General features: G+C 43.7%; 1 protein-coding gene across 1 annotated transcript; it reads right to left on the bottom strand.

Annotated features, from left to right (window-relative positions):
• Window positions 1-19798: 19798 nt before the first annotated feature.
• LOC115458207 (olfactory receptor 1019-like) lies at window positions 19799-20410 on the bottom strand. Its single transcript, XM_030188068.1, has one exon. The coding sequence runs from the start codon at window positions 20408-20410 to the stop codon at window positions 19799-19801; it is 612 nt and encodes a 203-aa protein (XP_030043928.1).
• Between the last annotated feature and the right edge of the window lie 4007 nt (window positions 20411-24417).

Genomic DNA, 24417 nt, shown 5'->3' with positions numbered 1-24417 from the left:
TGGCAAAAAGTGGCCTTAGTACACCATTGCGTTGGTCTTTCCTTCACGCTAAAGCTATTTTTTAGCCACAGAGAGAAAATGACTGATTATTTTTGGCGTTAATGGCCCTTAGTGCATTTCTACTAGAGCTTGGACCTTTACAACCACCCATTTTGTAGGCAGTAAGGCTCATGTGCTAATCAGTCGCTAATCAGTATGGACTAGATTTTGTGAATGGCGCCCAAATTTAAGTGCTGAAAAAAATGAGCACTGAACTCTATTAAAAAATGGCACTCTAAATTGAATGCTATTTCTGGAATAGCATGTAGTGCCAGATCTATGCCCAATAAACCAATGAAAACTAGTGTAAATCCCTGAATTCTAAAATACTGTGTGCATCTTAAGTGAATGCCCCAACTCCTTCCATGGCCAGTTGTGCTCCAAGGGGCCCTTTTATTGAGCTGTAGTAAAAAGGGCCCTGTGCCAACGGCAGGAGCTGTTTTTACCGGAGCAGATAAAAAGGCTGAAAAAATATATGGTCTTGCAGTAAACCTGCTCTTACCACATGGCCATGTGGGAACAGCACTTACCACCACCCCTGCAGAAATATTTTTGAATTATTTCTACTACCGCTGGAAATGCTGTCTGCTGGAGGTGAACTACTGTTGGCTCCAGCACTGGGCTGGTGGTAGTCCAGAATGGTGAGTGGTAAGCCCACATTGGGCTTACCGCCGCTTAATAAAAGGGATCCTAAAATATTTACGTGTTTATCTTTATAGAATAGAGTTTAGCAATATGCTCACATAAATCCAATTTGTCACCAATACCAATAATTGATTGTTGGATAATCGACTGTTCAATTAAATTGTGTGTACAAATTGGACACGCACCCAAATTTGGCATGCGCAATTTTGAGCGCCATATATAGAACTTGAAGGTTAACATGTGGCAATGTGACAGGGCTGACTAGCACAGAAATGTCCACTCAAATCCCAGACACACCCCTTCAGTCAAAAAGTAAAATATATTTAGTACTGGCTAGACGCACACATTGGGATTTTACCATAGGATGCCTCATCATGCCCTGTGGTGAGAATACATTAGTGCTGACAGCAACTAGGTAAAAGTTCCCCAAAGAGTGCATATTATTGCACTCATACATGCATAATGCTCACATATTCACTACTGCAGAGTAAGGATGTTGAGATAAGATCGGACTTTGGCAGAGGTGTTTAGAACATTCCCCTCTTCTCCCAACCAATTGCCTATGAGTTTCCAGTAATCAGATTAATTTTACTAGGATTATGTTTCTTATACAGGCTGGAGCAGGAGATTCTGATAAGGTGATATTCCTAGTCAACTGTGTGGGGAAAGAGGGTATCTCAATCATTATTTCTAGACTAAAGGCCTACTTTTGCATAACTCAGCATCTGAGACATGTTAACTTCATGGTTGTCAAACTGTTATCTAACTTTGGCATATTCGATCATGCTACCCATCTACCCAATACTGAACACTGACTCACTGCTTCAAATAGGATCACTCACAGAATACAAACAAATATGTATCTGATCCCGAAAACCTTATAATCTAAGGATCTATTTTATCAAACTTTTCTTGTGCAGCAATGCCATTGGAGCCCATTCAGAGTGAATGGCCTATGTCGGAAATTACTGATATGGGATCCACTAGCACAGCTTACTAAAAGAGGCCCTTTGTACCTAAGCCAATGAAGGGCTAAGAAACTTGCTACAGATCAAAAGGAACGGCAGCAGGATTTGAACTCAGATTCCCTTGGTTCTCAGCTTCCTGCTCTAACTACATGCCTCTATGTGAATACAGTATTAACTTAATGGGGCTGCAAATCAGTCAGGATACTTACAATTTGAACAATATGTTAGCTGAATGAACTGAACATCCATTCTCATTTTTCTCTCTTAGAATTAAGCAATGTTTCACTGGGAATCTCATTCAAGATCATCAGTTCAGATTCCTATTTTAGCTCAACTCACATCATTGGCCAGTAGTTACTCATGAGCTGTAAGTTTTCTTCAGATCAAAGCTGTACCATTGCTGATAAAAGTTCTGTGGATGGTCTGGTTTCTGAAATCAGCAGAAATCTTCTAGATTTCATTGTCTGATGAGTTAGAAAAACCTGAGAAAATGATGTCAGGTGTCTATCAAGTTATAATTTGATGTTAATGCATGTTGAAATGACTCCATTAAGCAGACCATAACTGGAAAGGATGACTCTTGTGAGATGAAGATGGGTAGAAAGAATCACATTTCTAAAGCCGTGGTCCAGATGAATATATTTGTGATCTATTTTACCATCTGGTACCAGAATTTTAATCACTCATTTTGACTTCCATTTTGTATTGCGGCAGAGCGCAAAGTACTTTTATATAGGGTAAATGCATTTTTTTTATTTTGGTAAAAGATGCTTTTGAAATCATAGTCTTAGATTTGATCAAACGAATGATTTTCAACATGAACTTATATAAAACCTTTCATTTCATACTCAGTGAATCCTGTAACAATTTGTAATTCACCCAGTACTTCTGATTTAAGATAAGCATGGTTATAATCCTCACTTTATATTCTAAGTGATTTTTTATGGAGTTTTTATATGTAATGCCACAGAATACAATTCCTACCATTCATAAATAGATACATATTCACACTTACTTGTTGATGTGATCTCATATATCTATAATGCATGTTCTACTCACCACCAATAAGAGAAGCATGATAGTTAATTTCACCTTAGCACTCTCAGTCCAAGAGCTGTGAAGTTAAATGAAATCCAGATGTGTGGTTTCAGAAGAAAAATTAAGCAAAAAAAAAAAAAATACTTGAACTGACTTACGTTATTCAGTTGCAGCACAGTTGCCTTTTCCTCAAAAATGTACAGATTTTAAATCATTCAGATTATAAAGAAGGTCAAAGCTTCTGGGACATGAAGGTTAGGGAATTAAGTTCATCACAGACACAGGAGTTTAAACAGGAATACTTTCAAGTTTTGCTTAAGTTTGTCTGGTTTGTTTTTCTTGTTAATGAGAATATTTAGTTCTTAAAAGGTTTTTATGACCATTTGTCTTTGATCTGGTGAAAGTAAAAAAAAGTATAAATTTGATTTTCTAATAGTGTCTATTGTAAGAAGTTTGAAATGACAATTGTTAAGCCTATTTTTTAAGGCAATATAAAGGCAAATAGGTTTCCAGAACCAGTCCCCATTGGATCCAATTCTATATATGGTGCCTAGAATCTAGGCATGTTCGATAGAGATGCTTACGTGTATTGTATAAGATGCACCTAAATTCAGACGTTTGCCATGAAAAGCTTAATCGACGTGCTCTTCTGTAACAGCCTGTATAGACGTGATTGATAGGCTTCATTCACCCATAGTCTGCTCATGAACACGTCCCCTTTATGGCTACACACATTGGAATTTACACATTTCACTTTACAACATACGCCTAGCAAAGCGCACATGTAAATTAAAATTATGGCCTATTAGTTTTGATAATTGGTCATTATCAGTCATTTACCAACACTAAGTGGAATGTTAACCAGTTGAGGCACGTGTGTAGATTAGGTGTGCACACTAATCTACACACATGCCTACATGCACCATATATAGAATCCCAGGGATAGTGCATGAATGCTGATGTAAGCATTAACCCTGGTGTGAAAAAGGTGTGAAAACTTGATGTATTTACCCATATATTTTATGAAATTTATTGCATATTTATTTATTTGTTGCATTTGTATTCCACATTTTCCCACCTATTTTCAGGCTCAATGTGGCTTACATAGTGCCGTAGCGGCAGTCGCCGGTTCCAGTCTGAACAAATACATAGAGGGGCATAATCGAAGTACGCATTAGGACATCCTTACAAAAACGTCCAAAATTAGGCATGTATAATCGAAAAATAGTATGGGCGTTTTTCGATAATCAATTATCCCTGTAGCAAAACGACCAAATGAGGAGCGCATAAGCGTGACTAAATTGGGCGCCCTAACACGTTCGATTATCTCAGGTGCAAACGACCAAATCAGAAAGTGTGTAAAAGAATATACATAGGTGTACCGCAAGTATAGTACATGCTGTTCTGGACATCCAGGTATGGGAAAATATGAGGAACGTTTATACGTGTCAACTACAGAAAGATCATGCTGCTCCACCGAATATTCCTCATGAGGAGGGCCACCTGGAGGAGGAGGAGCCAGGCCAGGAGGGGCCAGGAAGGGCACCTGGAGGAGGAGAAGGAGGAGGAGGAGGAGTCAGCCCAGGAGGGCTACGAACAGGAGGAGGAGGAGGAGCCGGCCGAGGAGGCCCATCATGAGGAGGAGTTGGACTCGGAGGAGGGGGGTCCTCATCATTGATAAGGACATTATAGAGGACCTCTCCCCACCTGCAGCTCCATCATCAGCTGCACCATCTCCCTCCCCTCGGCCATCTCCATCCCCTGAGGCACCTCCATCACGTGCCACAACACCTTCCCCTGGGCCTGCTCCATCCCCTGGGCCTGCTCCAACCCCTGGACCAGCTCCAGCCCTTGGGCCAGCTCCAGCAGCCCTTGGTGCTATTGCAATGATGCACCTCCTGCAGCAGCTGGTAGATGGCCAGCGCCAGCTGGTAGATGGCCAGCACCAGCTGCTGCAGAAGGTCAGAGCCCTACGGCAGGGCAATGAGCAGCTCCAGGGCCCACTGAGGGTACTGCTGGGGCTGCTCATTGCCCTGCTACAGAGGGCATTACTCAGAGGGCGTGCCCGCCCTTGACTAACGTTGTGGGGGGGGGAGGGAATTGTTGGGGTTGTGGGGAGTTGTCGGGGGGGAGGGAATTGTTGGGGTTGTGGGGAGGGGTTGGGGGGGGATGTGGGGAGATGTGGGGGGGAATCACAATGTTGGTGGGGCTTTGTTGGGTTGGGGGGTGTTTTGCAGGGGTGGGGGTGGGGGGGAAATAAATCTATTTCTTACACTTTAAATAACAGGGTGTGTGTGTGTGTCTCTCCCTTGTGCACTACATATAAGCAAATGGTGCTGTTGAGTTGAGAGGAAAGAGGCAGCAATATTCATAGCATGAAATGTGCAGTGTGAATGAGAAAGTTGATGCATGTCTGAGAATGTTGGCCATACAGAAGGCCACCTGTTCATTCCAACCTGCATGGCCATATGTGCAGGGGGGGGGGGGGGGAGCGGGGAAGCTGGATGGATATTACTGTTCACGAACACAAATGCCCAGCAGCCTCTCTCCCTCCCCTCCCCCTTTACCATACTGATCCACAGCACAGAGTGGCATCAATAAGAAATTAGTTGTCTAGCACTTGTGATCTGCCAAGTAGAAACTTGCACATAACCCTAGGTAGCACATAGACAATGTTTGCTCTCTGATAGCCAGACATCCTTACCCACAAGCCACATTGGTGGGGGCCCACGAAGGAGCTACATACAGCTGGCTCATATTTTCACATTCAATACATCAGCAATGGTATATAGTGCTGAGGAGAAAAGGGAAAACAATGGGAAGGGAAGCCCATTAGATGGATGGTTACTTCATCACAGTTGCAATATAATACAAGAGTTACAGAAGGCCACAAATAAATATGGTGCTCATTATTTGGAGGTTTGATCACACTTTCTCCAGTAGTAGCTCAAGGTGAGTTACATGCTGCTTTCGGCACCTAACCTTTTGTGAATTATAGTATTCCCTATCAGACGGACTCTATACTCTATACTTGTTTTTAGATTGTACATCTGTCTTTTAGATTGTAAGCTCCTTGAGCAGGGACTGTCTTTATATGTTAAATTGTACAGCGCTGCGTAACCCTGGTAGCACTTTAGAAATGTCAAGTAGTAGTAGTAGTAGTAATGGTCTGTCTCTGTCACAGGATGACTCAGTTTGTCCCTGAGCCAACTGAGAGTGAAGTGACTTGCCCTTGATCACACGGAGCAGCAGTAGGGAATTGAACTGGCAACCCTGTAATTACAAGGCTGGTGCACTAACCACTAGGCCACAGCAGCCACCAGGCTGTGGCCACCTGCAGGTAATTTGGGTTGGGACCTGTACACAGAACCCTCTCCCTCACCACCACGTCTTAAGGGCTCAGTAGGCAGTACCTGTAGCCACCTTGAGCCTACTTTCCAGGCTACCAAATGTTAGAAATGTTCTTGTTCCCTAACTATGGAGGATTTTAGGAAGGTGTTCAATAATGTGCTAAACACATCAATTGCATATATTATTCCCCCTCCCCCTCCTATCGACCTTGACAATGGGTGGCCACTTCATAAATGGGGACTGGGGTTCACCACATAAACAAGGAAGATGGAACCTACTGGGAACCAATACAGCAGCTCCAACAGCTGGCCCACACCATTGAGGACCTGCCTACCCCAAACAGTACAGCGCTGATGGCCTCCAACCAGTGCACGGGAACCTGGTGAAAAGAGAGCTAGCTGAGAGTTGACTGCAGACTACATACTGTGAATGGACACTCCTTGATTATGAGCAGAAAGAGAAGAGGTGGCAGACAAATGAGAGCTTACCATGAACGTCTGTTTCAAGAATGTGTAGTGCGCCTTTTATCTTCAGGAATATTAGCTGGACGTCTGCCTCAGTGAACTGACCCTTACCGAGGGGTGCTTGATTTGGGGCGATTGTAGCAATTTCTTCACCACCACAGACTGCCTGCTACAACCAGGCAGAGAGAATGGGAGAAAGTAAGGGAGGCTCACGGGATGTGGAAGAGTGGAAACGGAAGGCGTGGTGGCTGAGGGCCAGCCCTAATCACAACCCCCCCCCCCAAAAAAAAAAAAAAAAAAATTACACAGGTGTACCCAAGCATACATTGCCAAACACAAACCTTATTATAAGTGAGGGTAAAACCGTGTAAACGAATGTTAAGAACAACCGGCAACGTCCCAGCGCAGGAAATGGCGGTTTAAATGGCAATGAAGAAAGGGAAGGCAGGTGGGGACGCCCATACTAATGTACCCATAATCGAAATCACACGGGCCTAATTGCTACCTCAGCTGGAGACGTTTAGGAAATGTGTGTATAATGGAAAAGAAACCGCCCATATCTGGAACGCCTATCCCCTGTCCAAAATTGGCGTCCCTGGCGACTATTTAAACGCCCACTCACTCCGTATTTTCAAAACCCCATTGGTACAATGCCACCGCGTCAGCCCCCAACCCGGAAGGGAAATTTTTCAGATGGAGAGGTAGAGCTACTGGTGCAGGAGATCCAGCAACGGCACCGAAATCTCTTTGCTCCCACAGGGCAGAGGCTGGCTGCAACCACCAAACAGTGGGAGTGAGAGGTGGTACGTGACAGCATCAATGCAGTCTTCAATTGTGCAAGGGACGTGGAGGACTGCAAGCGCAAGTGGCGGAAGCTGAGGAGGGATGTGAGGTGCAAGGCTGGTGCCCATCCCCTACCACATGACACAGACAACCTCACCCCCCTGGAGCTCATAGTCCACTCCCTCCTACCCCAGGAGGGCATCCACGGAATAGGGTCCCTTGACACCTCGGCAGAGCCTGAGGGCTCAGGTAGGTTGACAGTTATGAAGCTGGGCTATCTGTTCTGCTGCACTAAACTGTGTTATACAAGTTGGGGCTGGGAGGTGGGGAGTGGGGGGCGGGAGGAGGGGGAGCGAGTTTCAGGCGGGTGTGCTCATATGTAGAATAAACGACCATCTTTATGATGCTGTCCTGACTTCCTTACCCCTACTCACTTGCTCTGTACCCTTACTCTCTATCCCTACCGTACTCATTTACCTTCCCTCTTACTTGTCCTGTGTGTGCATCTTAATTACATTGTAAGCTCTATTTGAGTAGTGGTAGTATTCATGTGTGTCATAGGAGCACACTCTGTGGGTGCTGTGGGTTTTTGAACACCCCCAATATTGAGCAACTATCATGTAGGTGTCCAGGGTGGAGTTTTGTGCACTGGCCTTAGCACCCCCAATAATACTTTACAGTTGGCTCCTATGGGTGTGTGTAGGTTACTACTGTGGCACAATTTTGGGGGGGGGGCTTCCTTCCCTACTACTCCCTCCTATTTTCCCATCACCAAACTGTGTCTATTTCCTTCTGTCACCTCTGTGCTATAGTGAGTGTGGGCCCCATGCATGCAACTTAAGGAGCCTGTAATGGGGTGATAAAGCAGTTCTAGGCAGTCTAGCATGTCAGTAGTAACACAAGACATGCTGAAATGTCCTTCACTTTAACTAATATACAACAAACAGCTTGTCCACAAAGTTGTGAGCGGTGTCCTTCTCTTGGCTGTCCGTCCACCACCTCTACCCAGCTGCCTGTGGGGCTCTCTTTCACATCGGTGTCAATTCCTTTCCTCCTCACCATCTCTTTGCTGGGTCGGCAGTTTGGGGGCCAATGTATATGAATGATGAAAGACAAAAGTGGGTTATTTTCACTAACACACTTCCTCACCCTTGTGCTATACAGGTGATGACTCTGAGGAGGCAGGCCCTAGTGGCCTGCAAGTCCAACAAAGGCCTACACTGGGCAGGACAGCCTCAACCTCCACCGCCTGCAGCAGCAGTACAGCCTGTACCACCACCACCTGCAGCAGCTGAACCAGCAGTAGAGGCTCAACCTCAACCAGCACCACCAGCAGAGGCGGCACCTCCACCACTGGTTGACTCTGCTGAGGAGGATGCATATAGGGGGCCAGCTCCTCGCCACAGGCCATCCAGCCAACGGAGGCAACTCCTGCGGCTGGCCACTGATTTGCTCAGGCACAATGTGTGCCTGGAGGAGTACCGGCAGGAAAAATTACAGCTACAGCGGGAAGCACTGCAGGTGCAGTGGGAAGCCCTCCAGGTGCAGCGCCAAGCCCACCAAGAGGTGCTCCAGGCGCAGCGCCAAGCCCACCAAGAGGTGCTCCAGGCACACCAGCAAGCCCACCAAGAGGTGCTCCAGCAACTGCAACAGCTGCAGCACACCATTGAAGGCCTGCGCCCTCAGGTGACCCCACCTACTCCAGCGGTGGTGGTGCAGCAAGACCTGCCATCCACTTCCTCCTCCAGTGGGCAGCAACCACCACCAGCTAAGAGGTGGGCCTTGAGATCGGGCGCCTCCGCAGCCACTACTGCAGCACCCACCACCAAACCAGCTCCCATTTTGGGTCCTGTGGCCAGGCTACAGCAAACAAGGTGGCCAGATTTCCACACCGCAGCCGAAGCTGCAGGCTGCTGTGTGGATACGGAGGAGGACAGTGGGAACAGCACATCAGCAGAGTGTGAAGATACTTCCCCTGCAGCACCAGCTGCAAAGGAAGTCCGTGGGAGGGATAGGAGGGGATGGGGGAGGGGACGGGGAAAGTGATGGCACTTGCTGGAGGGTGAGGGTTGGTGGGGGGGTGGTGGGGGTGAACACTTATGCACTTAATATAAATAAATGTGCATTTACTTTCACGCAAAACTTGTTTCAATGAGTCTTTGTCTTGCTCTTACCCCAAGCTGGTAAGCATTGAGCTCTGCTCTGTGGGCTGGGGGTGGAGGGGGCTCCTCCTGCTCATCTGGGGCCTCCTCTGGTGGCTGTGGCTCCTCTGGGAGAGGCTGTCCTCTGCGCTGGGCCAAATTGTGCAACATGCAGCACGCCACAAAGATCTTGGCCACCTTTTCTGGACTGTAGAGCAGCTCTCCTCCAGACCGGTCCAGACAGCGGAACCGGTTTTTCAACAGACCAACAGGCCAAAGGTCCGCTCAATGATCCCCCGGGTGCTGCGATGTCTCCTGTTGTAGGTTTCTTCTGCCCCTGGTTGTGGGTGTACCACGGGGGTCATGAGCCATGTCCTCTGCGGGTAGCCTCGGTCACCTTTGGAGAAAAGCAGAATGAGATAGTTGAGGGTGTATTGTTTGGAGCAGGTACAGGGGGGGAGGGGGGATTAGAATAGTGGGTTGTGGAGTGAAGTGGAGGAAGCCAGGGCGGAGGGTTGCCCAGTGGAGGAGGTATAGTATGGGTACATCTATGTTGCACTTACCTAGTAGCCATCCACCAGTGAACTCCCCTCGCTCAAACCTGCGGAAGATGCCCGAGTGCTGTAGGATGTAGGCATCGTGGGTGGACCCGGGGTACCTGGCACACAAGTCTTCCCCTGGGCATCACATACTACTTGTATGTTCATCGAATGAAATGCCTTCCTGTTTCTGTAGGTAGCTTCGTGTGGCCGGGAGGGTCTGAGTGGGACGTGTGTGCAGTCAATCACACCTATGAACGAGGGGAATCTAGCAACAGCATAGAAGGCAGCCATGTTGTTGTGCAGGGCCTGGGGGGTGGTGGGGAAAGTGATGTAATGAGAGGTGTAAGTTAGAAAGGCATCCAGGAACTGGGTGAGACAGTGTGAAATAGAAGCCTGGGTGAGCCCTGTGTTAGCAGCTAATACAGATTGAAAACTCTCAGTGGCCAGGACAGAGAGAGAGGCAGTGATTTTGAGGTGGACAGGGATGGGGTTATTCCTACGTGTCTGGGGCTGAAGGAGGGGTTTCAGCTGCTCACAAAGCTGCACAATGATGTCCCTATCAAACCTGAACCTTGTTAGACACTGCTGGTCACTGAGTTGTAGGAAGGTGGTGCGGGGCATGAACACTCGAGGCCGTGAATACCTCCTGCGGTGTGTGCCCTCTTCCTGTACCATGCCAGCCACCAGTGCATTAACTGCATCCATGTCCCCACCAGTGCAAGTATTAGTACTAGTAGTAAAACACAAACAGCACACAGATCTCTCAGTTCCAGCCACCACGCCCTCTGGCCACTCACTCGCCAAACAGTACAAGAACACAGAGACAAATGGAGGTCAGAGACTACAGTATACACGTGGGGACAGTGAATGGAGAGGGATCGGGGGAGGGGAAGGGGAAGGGGGCGATAGAGCAAGGAGTAGGAGTAGGGAAAGGTCAAAGGGTAAGACACAAAAAAGGCAGAGCACACAGACGAACGTAACAAGTACTCAACACACTCAACACACTCAGCTTTCTCTCTGCAACCAACAATTCAGCTCTCTCCCAACACCGATCTCGCCACTCTCCAACTCCACACAATCGCTAATGGGTCTAAAGACAATTTCCCCCTTGCTCTGGTCGCTTTTATTTCGGGTCTAAGCAATGACGCCCATGTTCGCGCCCACCCCAAATCATTTCGCTATCCGCTATATGTTGTAGACGACCACCTCATAACACCGCCCCTAACACGCCCCGACACGCCCCTTATTTGGGCATTTTTCTCTGAACGTATGTGCGCCACGGACGCTGTAAAATTGTTCTTTCCATTATACTGATTTATTCGTTTTTGGGAGATAAACATCTATCTTGCGATTTGGGTCGCTGTATAGGCGTTTTTCTCTTTCGATTATAAGCAGGATAGTGTGCTCAAGTACAAGGTGTGATTGTGGTAGGGTATGGTTCACATTCGGTAAATGCATTGGGAAACATTAAGTGTGAAGAGGGAGATAGGGGTGAATCCATTAAAGTCTTGGTGATGTTGTGTAGCTTTCTGGTTCTTATGTTGGGTTGATGGGGTATGCCTTTTGGAACATACCCTGTCTTGGTTGGAACCCCGCTTACTATCCACAATCTTCCTCATCCCGCTGTCAGGATCCCTCCATCATCACAAGAGGAATCCAGGGGGAAAACCTGCTTGCCTCATGCCTGTTGGCTAATGCTGTACCCACACAGCATATAATAACATTACTTCCTCTCCAATCAAGCAGTGCCCTCAAGATTAGGTATTGTGAGCACTCTGGAGGGCTGGTACGAGGGAAAGGGGATAGTGGTTCTTTCAGCTGGCATCATCCCCGATCATTCAGCCCAGCTAGGAGAGCAGGGCGCCCTCTAGGGATCAAACTGCCAGGGAAAGCTGTAATGCAGGAGAAAAACTACACTCCCCAGAAGCCAGTGCAGGGTCAGCTGAACTCCCAGGAGGGGGAGGGTGGAATGACTGATTGGGAGATGAGGTCTGATCCTGGAGACGGGGAACAGCTGGTGGAGCTTGGGGAGGAGGAGGAGGAGATGGAGTGGAATAAAGAAGAGGTAGAAGGAGAAGGTAAGGAGGAATGTATGGAGGTGGGTGGTTTGGCTCTAACCCATGCAGACAAGGTGAGAGCTTTTGTGGCCTCAGCATTGCCCAGGTTGTGGAGTTGGGGGAAGCTAGGAGCAAAGCAGTGGGGGAGCAACTGCAAAGCACAACTGGCTACCATATTGGCTGTTCCCAAGAGGTAGTGCTGTGAAAGGGGGGGGGGGGGGGGGGTTTTAAGACAGAAAGGCATGTGCATTTTGGAACTTAAACTGTAGGAGGTGAGAGAGGAGGTGGTTCCAGCTAAATCTCCAAAACTATCTGCGGTGAAGATAGTGTGGCTGGAGGTTTGGGAGGGAGAATTTAAAACAAAAGCCTGTAATGGAAAATGGATTAAAGTTTGCTGATAGTTGGAGGTGTTTAAACCAGGCTGACATCTGTACTGTAACAATAAAGAACTTGGATTGCTCTTACTGCTGGAGTGGGACTGAGTTTCTCAGCAGCTGGCAAGGTGGAGAAAGAGAGCAGGCAAGGTGGAGAAAGAGAGCAAGCAAAGGGCTGTGGCTGGCTAGGAAAGCAGATGGAAGCCAGTGAAAGCGAAGCAGGGTTGACCCTGGCTCCCACCTGGAAGGGAGACCTGGTTACAGTATACAAATCTATTTTTGCATGTAGAACAGGTACTGTTAATCTGCCAAATCCCATAAAGAGGAGGTTAATTTTTAAACCATTTCTATGGTGCTTTATAAGGGTGGGCAAACCAAAAATATTCATTAAAATATTGTTTTGAGTATTTCATTAACGTGGATTACATTGGAGCATTGTTGGTAATTTAAATCCAAGCTATAGAGTTTGGATGTTTTGCTTTCTTTTTCTCTCATATTAACATATCTTTATTAGAAAATAACACCTCTGTAGGTGTGTCTATTATGCTACCTGTTATAAAATTTCCTTCCACACTTACAACATATACATATGAAAGTAATCTTAATTCAGGATGCCTACATTGAAAATCAAGAAGGCATTTATATGGGGCCCATTAAATAAAGGTAACACAAAGGTCCTTTTACAAAGCTGTGGTAAGCATTAACACATGCTTATCATAGCATTAAAAGGATTACATTGGGACACATTGAGGCATCCCATAGTAATTTTGAAATGTGTGCACACAAATCATACTACAGCAAAAAGTGGCCTTAGCACACCTTTATGCGAGTTTTTCCTGCATTTTTATTGCAGGGGTAAAATGGCCATGCACTAATTTTACCAGTAGCACACGGCCTATAATGCATGAGTCCCTACTATTTTATAGGCTTTAAGGACTTATATGCTACACCTGAAGTAATTGGTTAGCATGTTGCAAAGTGAATTTGCATAGACGTGCCTATTCTCCGAACCAGATATACCACCATGTCAAAATTTTAATCTAATTTTTTAGCACATGGGTAGTCTGTACACATGGCAAAGTTACCACAGGATGCCACAGCAGACCCTATGGTATGCCATTTTTTGCTACGGTAAGCACATGTTAGTGATTACCAAAGCTTAATAAAAAGGACCCCTTATTTGTTTATTAGGATTTATTTTCCACCTTTTTGAAGAAATTGTTACAATTTAGTATACAAAAATAATAAGCCAGACAGAGGCAAGAGACAATTACAGCAGCAAAAATAAACAAATAATTATTTAGTTATTTATTTATTTTAAACACTCTAACCCGCTTATAAACTAGGTAGTGTCCATAAAAAACATACATACATACCAATGTAAAACAAAGCATTTTAATTAACAGAAATATAATGTAAAGCACTGCTAACATAATCCATGACATTTTCGATATGATGCCCTTGCAAAAAAAAAAAAAAAGCCTATCTCAAAATGCCCAGTACAGCACAGGTGTAATGGATCATCAAGATCGTCAATGTTCAAAAATATACCCTAAAACTGTCCACAAATAAGATGTACCACAGACTGATATAGACATAGGCGCCCGGTATAAGAGGCTTTGGGAGGCCCCAAGCGTCTCTCTCTCTCTCTCATCTCCCCTCCCCAATGCAGCGTCTATCCCTCTCACTCCCTCCCTGCAGTCATAGGCGCCGACTCTGTCAATATTCCACCCACCGGAAGTCAAGTTCGTTCCCTCCCTCCCTCCTCCCTTCGAGTTCCAGGCTTCCTGCAAATCTTAAACGTCATCTATCATACCTCGTTGGTGTTAGAGCAGCAGAAAAAGCAGAAACAGGAAATGAGGGCGGGCCAGAGCTGAGAGACAGAGAGAAGGCAAAACAACTAAAGCAGGAAGCCCATCCTGCAATGCTTTTTCTGCTGCTCTAACACCAACGAGGTATGATAGATGACGTTTAAAATTTGCAGGAAGCCTGGAACTCGAAGGGAGGGGACCCTGGAACTGTCTGTGAGTGAGTGAGGGAGGGAGGGGGGGCCCTGGAACTGTCTGTGAGGGGGGGACCTGGAACTGTCTTTGAGAAAGGGGGGACCCTGGAACTGTCTGTTAGTGAGTGAGTGAGGGAGGGGGGACCTGGAACTGTCTTTGAGAGAGGGGAGACCCTGGAACTGTCTGGGAGGGAGGGAGGGGGGACCCTGGAACTGTCTGTGAGGGGGGGACCTGGAACTGTCTGTGAGGCGGGGAGGGAGGGAGGACGGACCCTGGACCTGTGAGGGAGGACCCTGGAACTGTCTGTGAGGAAGGGGGGACCCTGGAACTGTCTATGACGGAGGGGGAGGGAGGGGGTCCCTGGAACTGGGCATCTGTGATATTTTGCATGCAAGTTTCAATTTTTCTAGTATTGCTGCATGCTGAGTCTGACTTCTTGAGGTAGCTTTCCAGTTCAGTATTTTGCCTTCGTATCTGTTATGTCATGTGTTTTTCATGTGTGATCAAGGTGCAGTATTCTGCTAGTGTGTAGTATTTGCAGCCCTTTTTGTTTTGTTTTTTATTAGGTAGTGTACTGGTGTTTTAGAGCCCGGTGTAATTACAGTGCTGCCTTTCCACGCATAAGGTTGTAGCTCGTCCTGTCCTTGGAATTAGTGCTGTTATGGTTTGGTAAGGTTATGAGTGTGTTTTTGCACAAGTTTGTGTATAGTGTTTTGCAGTGGAGAGATTGTGTGTTGGCCTTACTGAGGTGGCACCAAAACATCAGAAAGGGTGTAGAGCCTAAATCATGACACACTACCTCTTGAAGGATCTACATATGGTCGTTAATAAAAGGAGCTCATTGTGAACACTAGCCGCCCTAAAAGGGTGTTTTTTGGCTCTACATGAGAATTGTGATATTATGATCCCTTGTTTCATATTGTTGACGGTCTGCTGGTATATTGGTGTATTAGGTTCTGCCCAGTGTAATATTTATGGTACAGTAAGGTTCTGAGTGTGTTTTTGCACAAAGTTGTGCATAGTGTTTTGCAGTTGAGCAATTGTGGTTAGTATATGTTTTGAGCAACCACTTTATTCTTTGACATATGATACATATCTAATATCTAAATTTAATAAAATGTATTAATTGTGATTATTTTATTTTTACTTATTTTTTTTCTGTGTGTTGTCAGACAATTATGGATGTAAGCTCCGCCCCTGGCCCCACCCCTAATCCCGCCCCCTTTAGCCTCCCCAAACAGTTGGGCCACCGACCGCCTATGGATATAGACCTTATCAGATAGTCATGTCTGTCAATGGAAAATAACCCTTGGAAAACATCTGTGACGTTTGTGAGCCCTTGGCCCAGAGGTAGCTGTGTGAGAATCACTCTACCACCTCTGGGTAGACGGAGTTCCGTAAGAGTCAAGAGTATCCCAAAGAACTGGATTGCAAGTGGAGGAGAACTAAGATAGCTTTATTAGCAGCAGAAGGAATACAAGGCAAAGGGCAAACAAATGGCACAACCCCCCCCCCCCCCCCCCGCTAAAAACAAAACAAAACAAGAGACAACACAAGAGTACAAAAGGCCCGGCAGAGCCCCGCCCCGGCAAGACAATGGAAAGCAAAGGGCACTAGCTGGAAGCAGTAACACCTCTGGCAGTCAGATAAAGGTTCATTCTGTCAGGACTCTCATTTGTTAGTGTGCTGATATCTCTCTAGGTCTTGTTGGTTGTTGGATATGTTTAAAATTTGGATGTTCTATATTAGGTCTGTTTTTGTATTGTGGACTTTTAGGGCTCTCTTTACTAGGTTGTGCTAGTGTTTTTAGCATACGCTAAAATTTAGCGCATGATAACGCTAGAGAGGCCCATATAAGTTTCTCTAGCGTTAGCATGCACTAATTTTTAGTACATGCTATAAATGCTAGCACGCTGTTCTGCCCTAGTTTTACAGCCTGTCTCACTGACACAGACTACTCAGTAATTACTGTGGATTCTTTTGGATTCGTATTAGGTAAATGAGACTTTTATTAGAGGTCCATTATTGTCTAAGATACACAATAATTAAGATATATACACAATGAGTAAGCTATATAACTGAAAAGAAACAATCATTACATCACTGGTTCCAACATCCAAGCAATGCTAGGAGTCTCTTGACCAGGAAAAGAAGCAATAATACATTATACATAAACAATACCTATACATACATCATTACTGGTCCTTAATCTCTACATCCAGTCTCTTTACATCAGCTGGGGGGGGGGGGGGGGGGGCTGTTCACAGCGAAAGCCAGGAGTCCTTTTTGACCAGGAAACATAGTTCTCTGTGCAGTATGTACGTTACTCACAGACAAACTCCAAATTTCACTGACAAAAAGTCCCCTTCTTATTAGGCTTAGAACTCATGTTCAAAGCTAAGGAAAATTACAGAATGCTTGAGAATTTCTCTGTTTTGGTAAACAAGCCTTACAAAATATGCTTTAATATAGGAATGTGGTCACATGTTTCTCAGTCCAGGTGGCCAACCTGAGCTCAAAACATGCTCCACCTCCCTCTTCACATACCAAATTGATAAAAGCCTTGTCTTATCTTCTTCTACATTCCAAATCATTTTCACACAATACAGAATACACAATCATTTTAATGAGTGAGTGCAATGCCGGTCACTTAAATAGAGTTGAAAAGCAATTTCTAATAATCTTTCATTACACATGCCTATAGTGCGACTTAGTAAACAGGGTCCTTAATGTTTTATAATTTTGTATGTTTTTATATATTCCCATTATGATATATGCGAGTCCAGTTTGAATTTCATGACAAACTATTAAGTTTTATGAGTGATATTAATCTAAATTAAATTTTCTGATAATAAAATTTAAATATAACTAAGAAATAAACAAAGGTCACGATGAAAGGGAAACATTGATGAATTTGGCAAGTCACAGGGTTGTATACATGTAATAAGAGCTGCTGTCAAAGCCCTTGCACGACTTAATTTATTAGCTTTACCCATGTTTTTCCTTGAAAGTTATTGAACAAATCTTGATCACAGGGCTTGTTCATTGTGGACATCTTATTTCCCCCACTGTGATAAATGAAAATTTTGGACTATATATTGTGATTCCCTCTAACTACTGACAGAAGCATAACTGATAATAATTTACAACCTGAGTGCATAAATCTTCTGACTCACCCATGCACCTCTCAGGTCCATGTTCATCAGGTCCATGCCCCACTTGGTCCATGAGCCTCCCATGTTCATTCCTCCCAGTTCTATGCCCCCTAGGTCCATGCCCCCCCCTGTCTATGCACACCCCAGGCCCATGCCCCTCTGAGGTCTATGCATCCTCTAGGTCCATGCACCCCCAGATCCATGCCCCTCCCAGATCCATGCCTCCCCCATGGCCATGTCCCATGGCAGATGCACACTATGGATGCTGCATGATTAATTTGAAGAATAGCAACTCCTCCACATGGGTGGAGTGGAGGAGTAGCCTAGTGGTTAGTGCAACAAACTGAATTCTGGGGAACTGGGTTCAATTCCCACTGCAGCTCCTTGTGACTCATGGCAAGTCCACCATTGCCTCAGGTACAAAAACTTAAATTATGTAGCCACTAGGAACAGAAAAAGTACTTGCATATACTCCCAAATTTTATATAGTGCACCTAGAGATCCACAACAAAATCGGCATGAATTTTATAACAATGCACACAACTTAATTGGCTTAATAAGCTAACGATCGTTGATAACAGCACTTAATAAACAATAATGAGCACTAATTAAAATTTAGGCATAAAACTCACTAAGCATATTCTGTAATGAAGTTTGCCAAACTTCTAACGCTCACAGATAAAAAGAGGCATGGTTATGGATGGGGAAATGGGCGTTTCATAGGCGTTCTGAAATGTACGCGTGTACATATAGAATATGGCCCAGTGCAAGTAAACCTACATGCTGGGATCTACTCCACATTTTCATTGGTTTAAATGGATGCGCTTAGATTTAGGCACTGAGATATAAACTAAGTGTATTCTATAATCAACGCCTAAATCTAGGCGCCGATTAAAAAATACACTCAGTCGGCACTGATTTAAGCTCTGATTTTTTAGGCACCATATATAGAATCTCCTCCAAAATGTGTACAACACTGCATATATCAAGTAGCAGTAAAGAAATTAACATAAGAACATAAGCATTGCCATACTGGGATAGACCGAAGGTCTATTATGCCCAGCATCCTGTTTCCAACAGTGGCCAATCCAGGGTATAAGTACCTGGCAAGATCCCAAAACAGTACAATACATTTTTTGCTCCTTATCCTAGAAATATCAAAAGTATAAAGAAATGGCACCGCACCAGCCAAATTCTATTGAAACATACACAACTAAAGAGTGGATGGGGCTTAGTCAGCTGTATGTATCATTATTAGATTAGAAGGAAGTGTCTCATACAGTCACTAAAGCACCATTATAGTGTGCTGTATCGAACCATATGTTTATGTGCCATTTTCTAATCATAGACAACCTCCAACCTCCGATAGTGCAAACAATTGCTTAATCAGTGTCCTCAAAAACTTAATCCAAATCAAAAACCGTGAAATCAAATTTTGTTATTTTTATAAGCACTACCGGTGTACATGAAGCTTGAAAGGTATATATATCAGCAGGAAAACACTTATCATAATATTAGATGTTCAATAATCTTGTTGTGATTTAAACTTCCTGTGTTTTCAGTTCTCCGTAGTAATTTTACGTTTTAAGTCCAGTATATGCCAAGTCCCGACAGGAGCCTGTTTCGCACTTCCATGCTTTGTCAAGGGACAACTTTACACATACTGTAGTAACAACCGGCACCAGCAGAGAACTGAAATAAGCAGTGGGTTTTCTCCATCGTAATAATGGCTTTTGGACTTTTCTTTTAGGAAGTTATCCAATCCTTGTTTCAAACCCACTAAACTAACTGCTTTTCCCATATTCTCTTGCAACTAATTCCTGAGTTTAGGTTCATGTTGAGTGAAGAAATATTTTCAATGATTTGGTTTTAAATTTACTACTTTGTAGCTTTATTGCGTGCCCCTGGTCCTAGTATTTTTGGAACGAGTAAACAAGCAGTTCATTGTCAACTATTGATTGTCAATGCCAATTAGCTGCAAATTGAACTATACACATAACTATGAGTTGCACACACAACTTCACACACTAAGCAGTTATGCACAGGTTTATAGAGTCCAGGAGTTAGGGATCCCTAAAGGGTTTGATTTCTTCAAGTCTGAGAATTTGCACACTAGTGTTCATATAGCTATCCTTATCCAGACTATTGATTTAATAAAAAATCAATAATAGAAAGATAACAAACATCTTTTTTAACTTTATAGTAAAAGAAATCATCAAGACTATTTCTTTCAAAGTATCAGATGGTCATATTACTGACTTGCTTCTTTTTATATTGTTTTCTAAACATGAGATTTCTCAGGGCATTTTTTACATCCTGATTTCTCATGCTATAAATTAAAGGATTTAGCATGGGAATGAGTACTGTATACAAAATGGCAAACATTTTATCTTGCTCTAGTGAAAACGTTGAACTCGGGCTCATATAGATGCACATAATAGTGCCATAAAACAGAACAAGAACAGTGAGGTGGGAGGAGCAGGTGGAAAAGGCCTTGCGTCTTCCTTCGGAAGAGGTGATTTTCATTAAGGCGGTAATGATAAAGGCGTAGGATGAAAGTGTAAATAGAAAGGGAATGACAGCCAAAAAACCCCCTTCAGAAAGGGTTAGTATTTTAAAATTCTGAGTATCACTGCAGGAGAGTTTTAGCAGCGCATTAGGGTCACAGAAGAAACGGTTAATCTCATTGGAGCCACAAAAAGAGTAATGGGATACAACATCTAAAAAAGGAATCACATCCAAAATGCCACTTATCCAGGAAGAAGCTGCAAGTAAAATGCAGTTCCTTTTGCTCATGAGAAGTGGATAATGTAGAGGTTTACATATTGCCACATAACGATCATAAGCCATGGCTGTGAGAAGCCAAAATTCTGTACTAGTAGCAATTAAGAACAGATAAAGCTGTGTCATACACAGAGAAAATGAAATAAAGGTTTTCCCTTTGAAAAGGCTTTGTAGCATTGAAGAAACAGTGACTGTTGTGTTCCAAATATCTACAAAGGACAAGTTGCTGAGGAAGAAGTACATGGGTTTGTTGAGATGATGGTCAGAGAACATTAATATTAGGAACCCAACATTTCCCAGCATAGAGATGATGTAGGCTGGTAAAACTATTGCGGAAATGAATACATGAGATTGGTTAGAAAAGCCCAAAATGATGAATCCTTTGGACAAAGTCTTATTCTCTCTCTTTATCGTTTCCGTGTTCATGATCTATTGATATTATAAAAAAAAGAAACAATGAACAATATCTGGTTTACCATACATATGGGATGACAGTGATACAGAATGAATGCCTATCAGAGGTTGAAGCAAAAAACTCATTCAGTTTATTTCCAAGTCTATTGGAACTGTGGCAACTGGTTTAAAATTGTTTCCAGTTCAATGTCCAATAATTTTCACATGCATTTTCATCCATTATTTCCCATAGCAAACATAGTTGGGAAAAGACTAGAGGGGAAATTGTGGAGAAACTGAAGACATACAGTTTTGAAAAGAGTTTGTGAGATCTAAGACCATGTACAGTTTAGTGAAGGTGCAGGGAAATGGGAGACAGAGGAAGGTAAAGAGAACACATCTCTAATTTTTGAGAGGATCTAAGCCTCTAGTTCTAACCACAGCTCTCTATCTGCATACAGTAAGAAATTAGTGGGTCTACAAATCATTCAGGATACTTAAGATATGAATAGTATACTAGTTGCATTAACAGGACTTCCATTCTCATTTTCCTATATTACAATTAAGCTGTGTTTCATTGGAAATCTCACTCAAGATCATCAGCTCAGATTCCTATGTTGGCTCAACTCACATCATTGAACAGTAGCTACTCATGAGCTGGAAGTTCCCTTTAGATCAATCCTGTACCATTGCTGTGAATCGATCTGAGTGGATGGTCTGGTTTCTGGAATCATGAAAAATCTTCCAGATTTCATTGTCTGCTGAGTTAGGAAACCTGAAAAAAATGATGTCAGGTAGCCATCAAGTTAGCTTTTGCTGCCAATTCATGCTGAAATGACTCATTTATGCAGACAATAACTAAAAAGGTTGACTCTTCTGAGATGCAGATGGGCAGAAAGAATCACATTTCAAAAGCAATGATCCAGATGGATACATTTCTGGTCTATTTTATCATCAGGTATCAGAATTTCAATCATTCATTCTGACTTCTATTTTCTATTCTGGCAGAGAACAAAGTACTTTTATATAGGGGAAATGCATTTTATATTATTGTAAGAGATGTTTTTGACATCATAGTCTTAGATTTGATCATAGGAATGAGTCGACATGAAGAAATATAAAACCTTGCATTTCATACTCATTGAATCCTGTAATGATTTGTAATTCACCCAATAGTTCTGATTTGAGATAAACATGCTTGAAAATATATCCTCACTTTATTTTCTATGTAATTTCTGCTTTATATGGGGTCTGTGTAAATCTAAATCTTAATAACTAAATAATGTCACAGAACACAATTTTCTATAATTCAGAAATAGATATATAATCATACTTACATTTTGAAGTGATCACATTATAGTTCATTTCATCTCAGCATTGTCAGATCAAGAGTTGTGAAGTTAAATGAAATCCAGATGTGTAGTTTCAGAAGAAGAATTAAGCAAACAAATATATTTGAACTGACTTACGTTATTCAGTTGCCGCACACAGTTGCTTCTTCCTTAAAACATTCAGGTTATAAAGAATGTCAAAGCTTCTGGGACATGAAGGTTTGGAACTGAGGGTCATAGACACAGGAACTCACAGGGTAAACAGGAACATTCTCAAGTTTTGTTTAAGTTTGTCTGGTTTGTTTTTCTTCTTAATGAGAGCGTTTAGTTCTAAAAACGTTTTGGTGACCATTTACTTTGATTTGGTGAAAGTTCATAAGTAAGTAAGTAAGTAAGTACATAAGTAAGTGTTGCTATACTGGGACAGACCAAAGGTACATCAAGCCCAGTATTCTGTTTCCAACAGTGGCCAATCCAAGTCACAAGTACTTGGTAAGATCCCAAAACAGTACAATACTTTTATGCTGCTTCTCCCAGAAATAAGCAGGGGATTTTCTCAAGTCCATTTTAATAATCGTTTATGGACTTTTCTTTTAGGAAGTGATCCAAACCTTTTTTAAACCCCACTAAGCTAACTCCTTTTACCACATTCTCTGGCAATGAATTCCAATATAAGTTTGATTTTCTAACAGTATCTATAGTATGAAGTTTAAAATGCCATTTTTAAAGCCTATTTTGTAAACGCAATATAAAGGCAAATAGGTTTCCAGAGGCTAGGAGGAGAACCTGTAAACAAGTGTTATGCAGGTCCAAGTTCAATATTAGGCAGGACCCTTGTAAGAGCCGGCAGCTTGATACACTCCAGTCAGCCACCAATATTTAAATCTGCTGCTTGGATATGACCCAGCATGAAATATCTATATGGCTGTCAGCATTTAAAAAAAAACCTGCTGATTGCTGCTGGCTGAATACTGATTGGCCGAAAACAGAGCATACATTTAAAATCCTAACTTTGAAGCCTAAATCTAGATCAGTTTTTTTGTGAATATCAGGTCTTAAGTTTTTACCCGAGGCCGCGGAGGATTAAGTGATTTGAGCAAAGATACATGTAGCTTTAGTAGGACTTGAACATTGGCTCCTGTGATTCTTAGTCTAATGCACCAACCACTGAGAACCTGGCTATAGTTATATATGCTCAGAGCACTAACAAAATAACCTAGAGTACAGAATTGGCCTTATTGGGGTGAATTCTATATATAGGACCAGATTCTTTATCAGGCTTATTTTCAAAAGAGAAGGTTGCCCATCTTTTGACACAAATCAGAGGATGGATGTCCTTATTTTATTTATTTATTTATTTAGATTTTGCTCACACCTTTTTCAGTAGTAGCTCAAGGTGAATTACATTCAGGGACACTGGATATTTCTGTGTCCCAGGAGGGCTCACAATCTAAGTTTGTACCTGAGGCAATGGAGGGTTAAGTGACTTGCCCAAGATCACAAGGAGCAGCAGTGGGATTTTAACTGGCTACCTCTGGACTGCAAGACCGGTGATCTAACCACTAGGCCACTCCTCCTTCTCACAGGGTTGTCCAAATTGGTATAATCGAAAGCTGATTTTGGACGTCTCTAACTGCTTTCCGTCGCAGGGACGGCCAAATTTCAAGAGGGTGTGTTGGAGGCGTAGCGTAGGCAGAACTTGGGCGTGCCTAACACTTGGATGTCCTCGACCCATAATGGAAAAAAAAGGACATCCCTGACGAACACTTGGACGACTTTACCTGGTCATGTTTTTCTTACAACCAAGCTTCTAAAAGGTGCACAAAATGACCAGATGACCATCGGAGGGAATCGGGGATGACCTCCCCTTACTCCCCGAGTGGCCACTAACCCCCTCCCATCCTCAAAAAACATCTTTAAAACTATGTCCTGCCAGCCTCTATGCTAGCCTTAGATGTCATACTCAGCTCCATCACAGCACTAGGCAGGTCCCTGGAGCAGTTTTAGTGGGTACTGCAGTGCACTTCAGGCAGGCTGACAAAGGCCCACCCCCCTACCTGTTACATTTGTGGAGGAAACAGCGAGCCCTCCAAAACCCACCAGAAACCCACTGTACTCACATCTAGGTGCCCCCTTCACCCCTTGGGGTTATGGTAATGGTGTACAGTTGTGGGTTTTGGGGTTGGGGGGGTTGGGGGGGGGCTCAGCACACAAGGTAAGGGAGCTATGTTCCTGGGAGCAATTTATGAAGTCCACTGCAGTGCCCCCTAGGGTGCCTGGTTGGTGTCCTGGCATGTTAGGGGGACTAGTGGACTACGAATCTTGCTCCTCCCATGACCAAATGGCTTG

The sequence above is a fragment of the Microcaecilia unicolor genome, chromosome 14, assembly GCF_901765095.1.
Source record: "Microcaecilia unicolor chromosome 14, aMicUni1.1, whole genome shotgun sequence".
Taxonomy (NCBI): Eukaryota; Metazoa; Chordata; class Amphibia; order Gymnophiona; family Siphonopidae; genus Microcaecilia; species Microcaecilia unicolor.
Note: the sequence above shows the minus strand (reverse complement) of the source record. Positions and strands in the feature narration are given on the sequence as shown.